The sequence below is a fragment of the Chrysochloris asiatica genome, unplaced genomic scaffold, assembly GCF_000296735.1.
Source record: "Chrysochloris asiatica unplaced genomic scaffold, ChrAsi1.0 scaffold00028, whole genome shotgun sequence".
NCBI classification, from domain to species: domain Eukaryota; kingdom Metazoa; phylum Chordata; class Mammalia; order Afrosoricida; family Chrysochloridae; genus Chrysochloris; species Chrysochloris asiatica.
In genome coordinates this window covers 10,926,861-10,941,242 of record NW_006408546.1, presented here as the reverse complement: position 1 = coordinate 10,941,242, position 14,382 = coordinate 10,926,861, and the positions used below count along the sequence as shown (strand labels likewise).

Genomic DNA, 14,382 nt, shown 5'->3' with positions numbered 1-14,382 from the left:
CCAAGTGGACTCAGAAATGGCCCAGTGACCCTGACTCGCTCTCTATATAACATTGGAGGATTGGGTTAGAGAGGAAGCATCAAGCACAGAGTTTTTAGTAGTATGAAGGAGCTTCAGAAGCTCTTGGAAAGTGGAAATGAAAGATAATGAAATTTGTCCATGAATTTTTGAACCTACTTAACATCCAAGAGTCTGATCTTCGGTGACCTTAGTTGTAGATGTATTTTCACTTTTCCCCTTATCATGTTCCTTGAGTGATAGAAAGGACCTGAAGAGGGGCACAAAGTTGAGCCATAATCTACAGGGCTGTTTCACAAATTCTGTCACTTCTATTCTGATAACCTCTCAGCCAGGAACCATAGTTAAACATTTCCCAAATGCTGCTCCCCAATGCAACTATATTTCCACCCGCTTCTTGTGCAGTCCAACCTACTGACTCTGAGTCCTGCAGGTCATCTCTCTGGTAGGAATGTCCTGAGCTACACAGAACTGATCACAGATATCATCTCTTAGCCTGGATTTCAGGGCCCTGTGCCTCTGACCACCATGCAAAATATTTTAAGAAATGGTCTAGATCAAATTTAATTCCGTACCTGATGATGAAGCAGCATATCTAGCTGCAATTCAGGCAATTGGGGTCTCTCTGTCAGTGAGCAGTCTCCCCAGGGAACTCTTTCAAAGATGTGACTAACACTCCCTGGGGTGGTAAAGGCCAGTGGGCAGAGAATCCTCCAGGCAGGAGATGTTCCATGTAGCCTCATCTATCACTTCAGATCCAAGACTGTGAGGATTTACTGCCCTCATTCTAAATATCCTGAAAGTCTCAATGACTATCACTTCTGGAGTCAGGGGCTTTATATCTATTATCTCTTATCCTCAAGAAGGTGGTTCTCAATGTGTGGTTCCAGAGCCAGCAGCTTTAGCATCACCTGGCAACTTGTAAGAAAAGCCAATTCTCAGATTCCATTCCAGAAATGTTGAACCATAAATTCTGATGGGGCCCAGAGATGTGTGTTTTAACAAACCCTCCAGGAGGCTGATGCATTCTCAAGTATAGTGAACTTGAGTGCAATAAGAGAGTGGACACTGGAGACCAAGTATCTGCTGAGACAAAATGCTGGCTCCACCACAGGGTGATTTAGGAAAGGTCTCTCTGTTTCCTCATCTGAAAAATGGTGGCAGTAAAAGTGAAAGATGAGGTTTTCTGCTCCTGTAAAGATTTACAGCCTCAGAAACCCTGTAAAGGGTCGCTATGAGTCGGAACCGACTCCACAGCACGTAACTACCACCACTATCTCACAAGGTTATCATCACAATGAGAGTGAAATGTGCCTGCCATAGAAAACATGCTAGGGATTGTTAGTCCTCGTCAAAAGCACACACTGGTATCCTCTTACCCAGTTGATGAGGCTGAGGTTCAGAGAGAGGTGAATGGCGGAATGGGTCCAGTGTTAGAAAGGTCTCACTCACTAGCTTCACAATCATCTCCCATCATGCTTCATGTGAATGGTCTGTGGTTCCTTCTGGTGTGGGGCTGGGAAGAATGACCTCTGACACATCTGTAGGGATGGGAGCCTGTGGAGAGTCTGGCCAAACCTTCCCACTAGGAACTGTGCCTGGAGGCACCCTGGCCTCAGCTCTGCTGACCCTCCTGCTTTCCAGTTATGTACTAGGCACTTTTCTCTCTCCTTTCTGGGATCTTATGGTGAAACTAAACCTAAGGGCATGACATGACCTTCACTGCTTTATCCATAGCTGGAGGGCGGGCTGGCACTGGTGGAGTGCCAGTAAGGATTTCAGATTAAGCGTGCTGCCTGAGGAATTTGGTGACAAATTAAAATTCATTCCTGTGGAAAATTGAGAGTAGATTAGCTGAATTGCCTGGGCTTGTAAGACACTTCGTGGATTGAGGTCTTTGGGGTAATTAGTAAATTGTGCGTGGAATTGGCAAGCAATTAATAAGTGAAAAAATTTTCTCTTCTAACGGCCAAGTGGCCCTTTGCAGTCATATGTGAGTCTGCTGAGAAGACTTGTGTCCCCCTCCCTCCGTCTTCCCAGGGGTTAAGCAGAGTGCTTTAAGATGGGGATCCCTTGGATAGGAGTCATATCCCTAGGCCTATGAGTCTTTTTGAAAGAGTTTTCTGCTACAGAGAAACCTGGCTGGCAATTTCAGATGATAAGGACCTCTCCAAGAACAAAGTTACCTAGAACTAGAGGAAAAGACTGACTCCCACCTTAAATATGTATTAAATAAGCAATGTCAGAAGACTGTTGCTCCTTTTACTGGCTTATACCCTTGGTAAGTTCACAGACTCAGCACAAGCAAGCTTCTACAAAACTGGCCTTGAAGTGAACTGATTTGCAGTTTTAGAGTTGGTGTGCACGATCGGTGATGATATTTTTCCACCAGTGGGTTCTCTAAACCTCATACTTAAGGCTTCAGAGTCTAACAATTTATTCGGTTTTTCCTTGGGGTCACATCAGAGGGATTGATTCTAAAACACTGTTTCTCTGAAGTCATGGGGTTTTAGGATGTGTTCCCACCTCACCACATAATCAGGAAGAAGGATGGCTGGTGAGGATTCTCCTGTCACTTAGAACAACCCACTGGAAGGCAGGAACACACACTCTGACACCATTCTATGTAAACCCAGACATGCTTCTGTTCATTTTAATTAGACAGATAAAATTAGCAAGGAGATTAAGGTAAAAGGAGAAAATTAAAAATATTTCAATGTTAGATGGAATTTACAAAAGTGAATCAAACAATGAATGAGGTACAATAAGGAATGTCAAGAAAAACACAGACACATTTGAAACATTCCTCTGGTGCCACACAGCTTAAGCCAGTCCACAGGTAAGGCAAGAAGAGTTCTCCCTTGCCACCTCTTGAATTGCAGATTCCAGGGATGTGGAAGAACATTCTCCAGAAACACTTTCCTTCTCCTTCACTTAAGATGTTACCATGAATAAGTCATCAGTCAGCATCATTCTAGAATGGCCCACACTGCATCCAATTCAAACCACTCACCTGTTTCCCGTCTGAATTTGCACACTCTTGAGACCTTTTTTGTTCCCCCTTTCATTTTATTTTTCTTCCTATCCTCTCTCCCCATTGAGCCAATAGGTCAACTGGGCCAACCAGAAAGTCATACCAAAAAACACATTCCTGCCACTTCAGGTTTCCCAGGGACAAAGACCTCCCAGTTCTTTCTTGTTTGCATCTGTTTCGAACAATCACAGTCATTTTAAAACACAGACATACATATGTGTGCTCTTGCACATGGAAACAGGTTTCTCCAATTTGTGGTTTCTTTTTTTTTTCCTTTTTGCAGAAAATGCAAACAAAAGAAAAGCAAGGTTTTCAATTGAAGGTACATCTCTTCTTCAATATGAAGACATTAATTGAATTGGTTGGATCCCCCATGCAGTGGTCAGCAAAGTCCTTTGGCAACTGACAGAACAACATCTGGAGACTCAGGAGCTAGGGTTTATTTGAAGAAACTTCCCTATACGGGTCATGAGCAAAGGGACATGGATGTGGGAAAGGGGAGGGGGGGTCCTGGGGAAGGAGTATAAAAAGAGAAAAGAAAAGAATGTCATTGGTGAGGAAGAAAATGGAAAACTGCTTCTGTTTCTTCCCTCGACCTCCTTCCCTTTCTTGCTGTTGATGGATGACTCCTCCAGCCTACTGAGGGTGGAAGCTGAGTTTACTCTTGTTCCCCCAATGCATATTATTTTATCTTCATTTCCTTTGAAAATTGCCTTTTTATATTTTTATTATTATATATTTGGTTTCTCATAACATCTTAAATGTACTTCTGTCACTGAGAAACGAGGGCTGTCTATTAACAACAGGTCCAGTTTATCCTTCACTGATAGAAATGCATTTCTCAGCTAAGAAGACGACCTTTCTAGAACATTCCACAGTGGTCAATCTCCAGTTTCCCCTTGACTGTTGATCTTTGTCCTTCCTCTCCTTTCCCCAGAAAATGAGAGTTCTCATGCCATTGCTGTTGGTGACTGACTCATCTGGACCCTCATAGAATGGATGCTGTTCAGGATCTTCTTTTGGTGACCTGCCAAGGTCACTCCTATTCTCAGGAGGTCTCTGGAAGGGAAAACACACACACACACACACACAAGTCACTTTCACATCAGGGCAGCTTTTTACGTATCAAAACTCATCACAGTACGGCATGTTACTAAAAATAGCTGAGTAGGCATATAAAAGCATTTTAAACGTAACTAGCCTGTCTACTCAGGTCTTTGATAAACTCCTAATTGGATGTTTTTTTGCTCAAACTCACTTTCTCCATGCAGTGTTCCTTGTCTCTGATGCCTCACCAGATTTTGAGTATCCTGGAAGTGCTGCTCCTTGCTTCCTGACTGTGTTCCTCACCGATGAGTTCTGGAGCCCCTTCACTCTGTGTCTGCGACCCTCAGGTGAACTGGAATTTTCCTCTGCTATTTTTTTTTTTTTCCCCAAACACTTCAAGCACACACTCTATGGGGCTTCAGTTATTCTGTGAAACTTTCTGCCTAAATTAGTGATCACCCACTGAGATTGAAAAGATGTGGGGCTTGCCTGGGTTTCTGATGATTTCCCCTTGCGCTTCCATTTTCTGCCTCTGTTTGAATTTTAATGCCATGAATTTTTAAGAAGGGTCATCTCAAAAGATCTTTAAAATATCTGTCCAAATAGGAACCCAAGGAATATGTCTAGGATAGGGGTTTGGATTAGATTAATTTTTTAATCCAATCTTAAGAAGATCATGGCTTATATTTGACCTTGGGGAAGTCCACAAATCTTTTCTTTTTTACTAATAACAATATGTAAGAGGAGCCTTAGTGACACAGTGGTTTGCTTGAATGCTTCCCATCTCCCATAAACGTTCTTATTTATATATGCACAAACACATTTCATAGAGATGGACAAGCCACCACAACGTTAGTAATAATAATAATTCAATATCAACCATTTATTGTGTGCATTCTGTAGGAAGGCACTGGGCCAAGGGCTTTGCATCTGCTATCCCATTCACCGCATAAACAAACCAACGAGATGGGCACTATTTTCTCTGCAGAGTGATAAACAGCTAGGGCTCAGAGAAGTTAAGTAATATACTCAAGATCACACAGTGGGTAAGCAGTGGCGCTGGGCTTCAGATACAAGACTGCAGGACCCTTAACCACTAGCAGGGCTGTTCTCAGAGTTATAAAGTCTTCACTGCATTTTTTCCCAGGAACCCCAACCCCAGCATAGCAAATCACTGGTAAAGGACACACCAAACCCATGAGGAGACCCTCTGCCTGGCCCCTGGTCCTAGTGCTCTGTCCCCTCCTGTTCTGCTAGTGGTCAGTCCCCCACAGGCTGCAGCTGGCTGAGATTGACAAAGAGCCCATGATTTTTTAGCAAATTACTTTCATGAAGCATGTTTGAATTTGTAATGGACAATCTATTTATTGTTCATTTTCTCTTTCCCTCTTTTATCTCTCAATACATACACTAAATGGCTCTAATGGTGTGTATGCTATACTTCAAACTAAATCCCTTCATTTTCAGTTTCACATTCCTCTTTGATCTTTTTTTGGCATGGGCATTCCCAGAGTGAGTAATTTCACTTGATTTGATTCCCTCAGACTGTGGGGGTAAGAAGATGGTGGCCCACAGACACAGGAAGATGGTGGAAAAGGAGGCAGTAGCCTGTGTTCGTGAAGACCCACTTCTATCCCTGATCCATCTAACAGCATTCTCTGCACGGTGGAGAGGCTGCATTTCGACTGGTGAGTGCTGCCTTATTTTTCTTACTGTCTGCTAGACAATAATTCATAATGGCAGGGCTGTCCTTTTTAAGACATTGCCAGGAAATGAACCCAGGTTTTAAAAAAAATGAATTCTGATGTTTAGTGAGTAGACTCAAGGCTAGATGCACACTCAGCCCATCTCCCTAGAGAAAGTACCTCTGAGGCCTATTCTTGTCCATCATTTGTGACACAAATAAACCTCAGCAGCAGAGCTGGACTCCAGCAAGACTGATTGTTAAACAGGAGTCTAGGATGAAAGGCTTGCCTGCTGAGAGTGGATGATCACCTCTCTCCCCTGGGATTTGGCAATGAGCATGCCCCAAGAGAGGAGTGCTGGAGCACCTAGCACTGTGCCTACTACATCATAGGTGGTCAGTCCTCCCCCCATGGACAGGCCAGTAGAGCCAGCCCTGGTGCTGTCATTACAGGTTGCAATCCTGGCAGCTCCTAAGTCTACTCTGATGTGTGTACCTTAGATTGGGGGTGAGGGCTGCGGGCTGGGAGGAGCTAGTTAATTCCCGCGGTAGGCTTATTTGACCCTCTATGAGTGCAGAAGGCAAAATTAAACCCTTGCCAGCTTTAGTCTAGCAGTTCCCAAACTTGGCTGCATAGTAGAATCACCTGGGGGTAGGGGATCTTTGGGTGGTAAAACAGTTAATGCACTTAGCAGCTAACTTAAAGGTTAAATGTTCAAATCCACCCATAGGTTCCTCAGTAGATCAGTAGAAAGGCCTGGTGATCAGTTTCCAAAAATGTCAGCCACTGAAAACTCTAGTGGGCACAGTTCTATCCTGACACATTGGGGGTTATTATCAGTCAGCATTGACTTGATGGCAACTAACCAGTTGGGGAGCCTTTAAAAACCCCAATGCTCGGGCCTCACCACATACCAATGACACCCAAAAGGGTAGGAATGGGAGTGAGGCATGTGTTTTTTAAAGATCCCCAGGTGATTCCAGTGTGCAGCAAATTATGGGAACCACTGCAGCCCTGGGGTGGACCGGAGAAAGGATATGGAACTGGCAGTCAGGAAAGGAGGCTTTAATCCCAGCTTTGCCACTTGTCAGCACCGTATCTTCAGGCAGGGCACTTAACATCACCTGCTTTCTGAATCTGTAGAATGGAAGGGGTGGGACTAAATGAATATTTGCCAAACTACAGTTCTACAAAACCCTGCCCCTCAAAATATGGCTCCTTGGCATTTAATAATTTTAAACAGGTTTCTTTATTTCAGGACTTTCCATGGCATTTACAGTGCTAATATGTGCAGTGAATCTCCAAGAGGATTATAAAGTATGCAGTATTTCCTAAATTTATTTGACCATAGGACCCTTTTTTCCAAGGAGAACCTATTAACATTTCCCAGAACTGGTGTGACTCAGAACATTCTTAAGGAAATGATGGACTGCATGGATCTTTAAGATCCTTTCTGGCTCTCATTTTATTTGAATAATTTTATTTTTTTATATTCTTCCATTCTCCTGTGGGGGCGGCTGGCTGGTAAATAGTTCGTGGGGGATGGACAAATATATGCTTATTTACAAATGCTATCTAAGTATGGATACTAGTTCCCTGCACATCTGAGGTTGTTGCTGAATCAGGGCAATACATCTTCCTGCTATGTTGTTTAAAGTGCGGGCTGGCTGTGTTCTTTCCATATGGATGCTCTCTTTGATGGGCTGAGTTAAAAAATTTAAATGGAGAGGCTCTTGGTGATTAGGCAAATGACATAAGGCTATGACTACAAAGCACTCTCATTTGGGACCCCAAGATGAGTTCTTCCTGCCCACCCCATCCCCTAAATCCCACTCCATCATTGCTGGTGCACCCTTGTCTGGTGTGGTTCTATACAGAGTAGGAGCTCCAGGGAAGAGACTCCTCATCTATATTGTTAGTTGTTTGCAGACAATTTTGATTCATGTGTGCAGAATAGAACTGCTCCATAGGGTGTTCAATGGTTGTGACTTTCCAGAAGCATACTGCCAGGGTTTGTTTTGGAGGGCTCTTTATGTAGACTTGAACCACCAACCTTGTGGTTAGCAGTTGAGTCCCTAGCGGCTTCTCTACTCAGTAACTCCTATAGGATTATCTATAGAAATAGGACTCACACCATCCAAGTAGCAGGAAAGGGGACTGAGACCCACCCATGGGCTGGACACAGGGATTCTCATCACTTACTCTGATGTCATCTGGGTGACCAGCTGGAGGGAGGTGAAGCCAGCGGTGAGGAAGCTGTCCCTGTACTGGACCATTTTAATGGCACTGAGCCAATCATCCACGGTGGTGAAGGCCGTGAAGTCTGGGATGGAGCGGTCTAGCAGGGGTTGGGAAGGCCTGGGAAGACAGAACAGAGCCGTGAGCCACAGTGCAGGGGTGGAGCCACACTCTGAGCTGATGGCAGAATTCACAGCAGGCAGCACCCCGTACTGGATGATGGTTATAACTTGTCCTTCCTTCCTTAAAGAATCCCAAATTGGAATGACCACCAAAGTCTAGTGCCCAGACTTCCGGTTTGGGGGCAAGAGAAGCAAAGACAGGCAGCAGAGGTTCTTCAACAGAGGTGCGAAAAAACCAGAAAAGGCACTTTGCCAGAACAGTTCCAGAGCTTTGGATCTTTTATACAAAGCGGAGGGCATCAGTTTTCAGCACCCACTGGTGGAGAAATCTGACTGTGGTAGGAACTAACAGCAATTTTAGAATCAACCAGGATGCGCCCTGTGGCCCACAGCCTAGGCAGAGGTCAGAGGCCAGGGCCACAGCCAAGCTGATACAGTGACGTGTGGAAAAAGAGGTATGACTTTTATCTTTCACTTTTCTTTCCTCCTCTCCTCTGTTGCACCCACTCTGCCCAGTCTGGGCATCTACAGGTGGGTGGGAGCACACCCCCAAAAGGGTTCAGCGTTGCGCCCACAGGGTACAATTTTCCCATGGCATAAAGAGGAAATCCCTAGAAGCCACAGTGGTCCCACAAGCTAATCCTTTGGCTGCTTCTTAGGATATCTGACTCTGGGACTTAATTAAATCTCTTATTTGGGCAGGATCCTTTATACCTGCCGTACCAAACAAGAGGTTTGACCATACAGCCAAATTGTATTTGCACCTTGTAAAACCCCAACATAAATGGCAAGAGCCAACACCAACTACTATATAGAAGGACACAGTGATTTTGAGAATTAATGCTGTGCACATGCAAATACCTAACTGACATTCAGAGGTTAAAAATTGTGAACAATCTTTCTTCCATTCATTTCTCAATATCTGTGCACCTCCACGGCTTTGACTGGTGGGAGGGAGGTCCTAAGGAAGTGGACACCCCCACCCACTGCTGGAGGTTTCTATTGTGCACACACACAGACCTGCACAGCAAAGGCTACTGGACAGTTTGCTATAGTTGTGTTTTTGTGTGCTGGTTTTTGATCTCTGCTTTTATATTTCTGTTTTTGGTCCTTTTGGCCTCATTTTTTTTTCCCCCCCTGGGGATGGGAGCTTACTCTCCCTACGTTACCCAAGAAGAGAAAGCAACCATATAGCCAATCTACAAGCATACCCCATAATATCCCACCTGCTATGCATTACAAAGATAACTTGCAGCTAAGTAAAACGAGACGTGAAAGGAAAGCCTATCTCCAGATCATATCCACCAGGAAACAATACAGATTAACATTATAGCACCATACATTCATTGAAAATGTCCAAGAAAAAAATCAATCAAAGATCTCAACACATGTCCAGAAACAGAAAAGAGTGAGACAAATGAGCTGGAAGCAGACATGGACTTCCCATTAGAAGAAGAACAGGCTTTGGATCTGCCTAAGAAGGAATTCAGGAGAATGATAAGGAGACAAATAAAGATGCATCACAGAAGGGTGGAGGAAAATACAGAAGTCAGGAAAGTGCTACAGGAGCGATGAACAAGATAGGTATACCAATGGAAATAATTCAAAACGTGAAAAAAGAGGTCCAGATTATTAATAATAAAATATCAGAAATGGACAATACAATGAAAGGGCAAAAGAGTAGAATTGTAGAGATGAAAGCTAGCACTAGTGAGATGGAAGACAAAAAAGAGGATAAAAAAAACCTGAAGAGAGTCTAAGATCCATGTTGGATAATATGAAGAGGACTAACAAGAATTATTGGCATTCTAGAAAACGAAGAATCACAGAAATCCAAGGAGGATATAGTTGAGATTCTGGAAGAAAATTTCCCTAACGTCTTGAAAGATGAGAAGATAAGCATTTAAGAAACTGAATAAATTCCAGAAAGGATAGACCCCAAAAGAAATATAATCAAGACCCCAAGACATATAATCAAGCTCTCCAAAATTAAAGATAAGGAGAAAAATCCTAAAAGCAGCCAGGGAAAAGAGAATGATTAATTACACAGGCAAGCAAATCAGATTCAGCTCTGACCTCGCAACAGAAACCATGCAGGCATGAAGGTAATGGGGAGACATATATAAAACCCTAAAAGAAAAAAAAGAAACCCTGCCAATCAAGAATTGTCTTAGGGTTGGGGCTACAGCCATGAAAACCAGGTAGGGGTACACTCCGGTGAGAAGGGAGAGGGATCTCATGAAGGAAGCGCTCACAGAACAACTCCAGAACTCCAGATCTACCATAAGATCCAGGACGTCAGTTTCCTGCACTCACAAGTGAGAAAACCACAATATTAAGGAAAATACAGAGAGAGGAGTTAGAAATCTGGAGACGGGATTCCCTCGGCGACTACCTCTCACTGGCAGTGTTTAGAGGGCAGGGCTAAAGCCAGTCCAGCTCAGAAAATGGCACTAAAACAGTGCAGAATCATCTGCAAAAAAAAAAAAAAGACGTGGGAGACTACACATTTCCCTCTCTCTCTCTCCCTGTCCCAACTTCACTGCTCAGCCCGAACATCAGGTGGGACAGTTTTCCCACTGTATAGAGATAAGGAGCTTGGTGCCTACTTATGACATTACCCACGGAGTCACAGATCCAAAATATCCCCAGCTGGACCCCTCGTGTCAGTCCACCTTGGAGTAGGTTCCCATTGAAGGCAACCCTGTGTGGAGTTCCAAGGCTGTGTCTGAGCGGGAGTGAAGCGCCTTGCCTTTCTCCCGAGTAGCAGCTTGGGGTTTCGGGCAGCTGTCCTTATGGTCTGTGGCTGCTGCGTTGCCTGAGCTCCCTGCACAGACCCAATTCAAAGCAATCTGTAAAACCACAGCCTAACAGGATTCAACCATCCCAAGAATTGTGCTGTGCACACGCAGATATCTAACTGACCTTCAAAGACAAAAGTAGTGGACAGTCTTTCTCCCATTAACTCCCCAATATCTACCTGCGCACCTTTAGTGACTAGAGGATTGGCCAGAGAGAGTGGTCACTCCAACCCCCTGATGGAGGCTTCTAAGTGTACACACACACCCTGATGGTGTACACCACAGCTTATTTCTGTTCCAAAGTGGTGAGTTTTGTCTATGCATGTATATTACTTCTGCTTTTGGTCCTTTTGATCACACATCTTTCCTGGAGGTGGGAGCTTTTTCTCCCTACGTTTCCCAAGAAGAGACAGCAATCGTGGCCATATGGCCAAGCTATAAGCATATCCCATAAAATTCCAACACTGAGTCAAGACCCAACAACACCCACTAAGCATTACATGTGAAAGGGGAAGCCTATCTCCTGATCATATTCACCAGGAGACACCCAGTAAGCAAACAACAAACGTTCAAGTGTTCACTTAAGCTTAAAAAATAGAAATTATCATGCCGAATAAAAAGCAACAAACCTTATCGAAACATGGCCAAAAAACAGAACAGAATAGCTGATGCAAGGAGGAAGAGCAGGTTTTGGATACACCTGAGAAAAATTTCAGAAGAATGATATGGAAACAAATTGAAATGCTCTGAAAAGGGGTGGAGGAAAACAAGGAAGAAGTCAGGAAACTATAACAAGAAATTGATACAACATTGAAAGCAATTCAAAACCTGCAAAAAGATGTCCAGATGATCAATAATAAGATATAAGAAATGGAAAATATGCTGAAAGGGGAAAGGAGATTAGAAGAGATGGAAGCCAGAACTAGAGAGCTGGAAGACAAATCTCTCATTACTGCTAAGATAGAAGACCAAGCAAATAAAAGGATAAAAAAATCTGAAGACATTCTACAATTCATACTGGATACATGAAAAGGAACAACGTAAAAATCATTGGCATTCCAAAACAGGAAGAAGCAGTGAAGTCCACAAAGGAAATAGTTGAAGAGTTTCTGGATGTAAAAATTTCCCTAACATCTTGAAAGATAAGAAGATAAACATTAAAGAAGTCGAACGTACCCCAGGATAGACCCCAAAAGAAAGTCACCAAGACATATAATAATTAAGATCTCCAAAATCAAAGACAAGGAAAGGATATTAAAAGCAGCCAGGGAGAAGAGAAATGTCACTTATAAAGGCAAGCAAATCAGATTAAGCTCTGACTATTCAGAATAAACCATGCAGGCAAGAAGGCATTGGGGAGACATACACAAAACCCTACAAGAAAAACAAAACAAAACTGTCAACCAAGATCGTCTGTCCAGCAAAACTATCAATCTAATATGATGGTGCAATCATAAACAGAAATTGAGAGATTTTATCAAAACCAACCCAGCACGTCAAAACATCCTAAAGGGAGTTCTGTGGACTGAAAACCAGCAAGAACAGACAACAAACAGAGATTGACAGGTGTGGCAACACCACCTAGAACTCAGTCAACAGGTAGTAGAGACCAGAACAGAAGAAGACTACAACAACAAACTCAAAGGAGCTGGGAGATCAACTGTAGATCAAAATTTTATCAATGTCAAAGAAGGGACAAACATAGCAATAGAAACCCAGGTGGTGAGATGTCAGGTAAATATAGGATACAATGGATTATCTTAACTGGAGAGAAAAGTTAGTAGACTACAAGGTAACCCTAAAGAAAGTTAATACTTGATAACTTATCATAAAAATGAATTTGCAAGCAGAACAAGTGAACATGAAAACTAAAAAGAAACTGACAAGAAATAGCACAAAAAGCACAAATCCAACACAAGAAGGAATGCAGAACAAAAGAACGAACACAGCACCACCAGAAAAGTAGCTTAATGGTAGCAATTCATACCAATCGATAATTACATTGGCTGTCAATGGATTGAATGCACCAGTGAAGAGACAAGAGAGTGGCAGAATGGATAAGGAAACAAGAACCTTCAATATGCTGCCTGCAAGTGACATATCTTACACACAGAGATAAAAACAGACTAAACGTTAAAGGATAGGAAAAAATTTACCAAGCTAACTGCAACAATAAACAAGCAGGAGTGGCAATACTAATCTCCAACAAAGTAAACTTTAAGATAAAAAACCAGCATAACACTAAGAAAGAAAATTATACACCAACATACCTCATGAACATAGATGCAAAAATTCCCAACAAAATCCTAGCCAAAAAAATTCAGCAACACATCAAAAAGATAATACATCATGATCAAGTGAGATTCATATCAGGGATGCAAGTATGGTTCAAATTAGAAAAACAATCAACGTTATTCACCATATAGAAAAAAGAAAAGAACCACATGATCATATCGATTGATGCAGAAAAGCAATTTGACAAAATCCAACATCCATTCCTGATAAAAACACTCAACAAAATAGGAATTGAAGGGAAATTCTTCAAAATAATAAAGAACATATATAGAAAACCAAGAGCCTACATAACTCTCAATGGAGAGAAACTGAAAGCCTTCCCTCTGTGAACAGGAACCAGACAAGGATGCCCACTGTCACCGCTCCTATTCAATATTGTGCTGGAAGTCTTAGCAAGAGCTATATGGAAAGACAGGGAAATTAAAGGCATCCAAATTGGCAAAGAGGAAGTAAAACTCTACCTATTTGAAGATGATATGATCCTTTATGTAGAAAACCCCAAAGACACAGTAAAAAGATACTACACCTCTTTGGAAGATTCAGCAAAGTGGCAGGGTATAAGATCAACATACAAAAATCAGTTGGATGCCTCTATACCAAAAATGACAGTGTTGAAAAGGACATTAGGGAAACAATGCCATTTACAATAGCCACCCAAAGGATGAATTATCTTGGAATAAATGTAATCAGAGAAACAAAGGACTTATACAAAGAAAACTACAAAACACTACTGCAAGAAACTAAAAGAGACTTACAAAAATGGAAGACTGTACCATGCTCCTGGATAGGAAGACTTAACATTGTGAAGATGTCAATACTGCCCAAAGCAATTTACACATATAATGCGTTCCCAATCCAGATTCCAACTACATTCTTCAAAGAGATAGAGAAAACAATTACAAACTTTATATGGAAAGGAAACAGACCCAGGATAAGCAAAGTACTGCTTAAGAATAAGAATAAGGGGAAGAGAACAAACAAGATGGCGGATCAGGTGGACGTGTAGCAGAGAGCTCCTCCAACAACAACACAGAATACCCAACCAAGCAGGCTCAGGGATGGTCCCAGAACTCTGAACCACATATAAAGGAATACTTAGAAGGTTGGAAGGCTCACAGCTGGGGGAATTTGTGGCAGAAGCA

The 14,382-nt window shown here is 42.6% G+C and overlaps 1 protein-coding gene across 1 annotated transcript in view; it reads right to left on the bottom strand.

Annotated features, from left to right (window-relative positions):
* Nucleotides 1-2,644: 2,644 nt before the first annotated feature.
* EPHB1 (EPH receptor B1) overlaps nucleotides 2,645-14,382 on the bottom strand; it is a 743,041-nt gene continuing 731,303 nt past the window's right edge. Inside the window, exons 15-16 of the mRNA XM_006846598.1 lie at nucleotides 7,987-8,142; nucleotides 2,645-4,111 (exon numbers count right to left, since the gene is read on the bottom strand). Coding sequence (XP_006846661.1) covers nucleotides 4,003-4,111; nucleotides 7,987-8,142 — 265 coding nt within the window. The 3' untranslated portion in view covers nucleotides 2,645-4,002. The remainder of the gene's footprint in view (nucleotides 4,112-7,986; nucleotides 8,143-14,382) is intronic.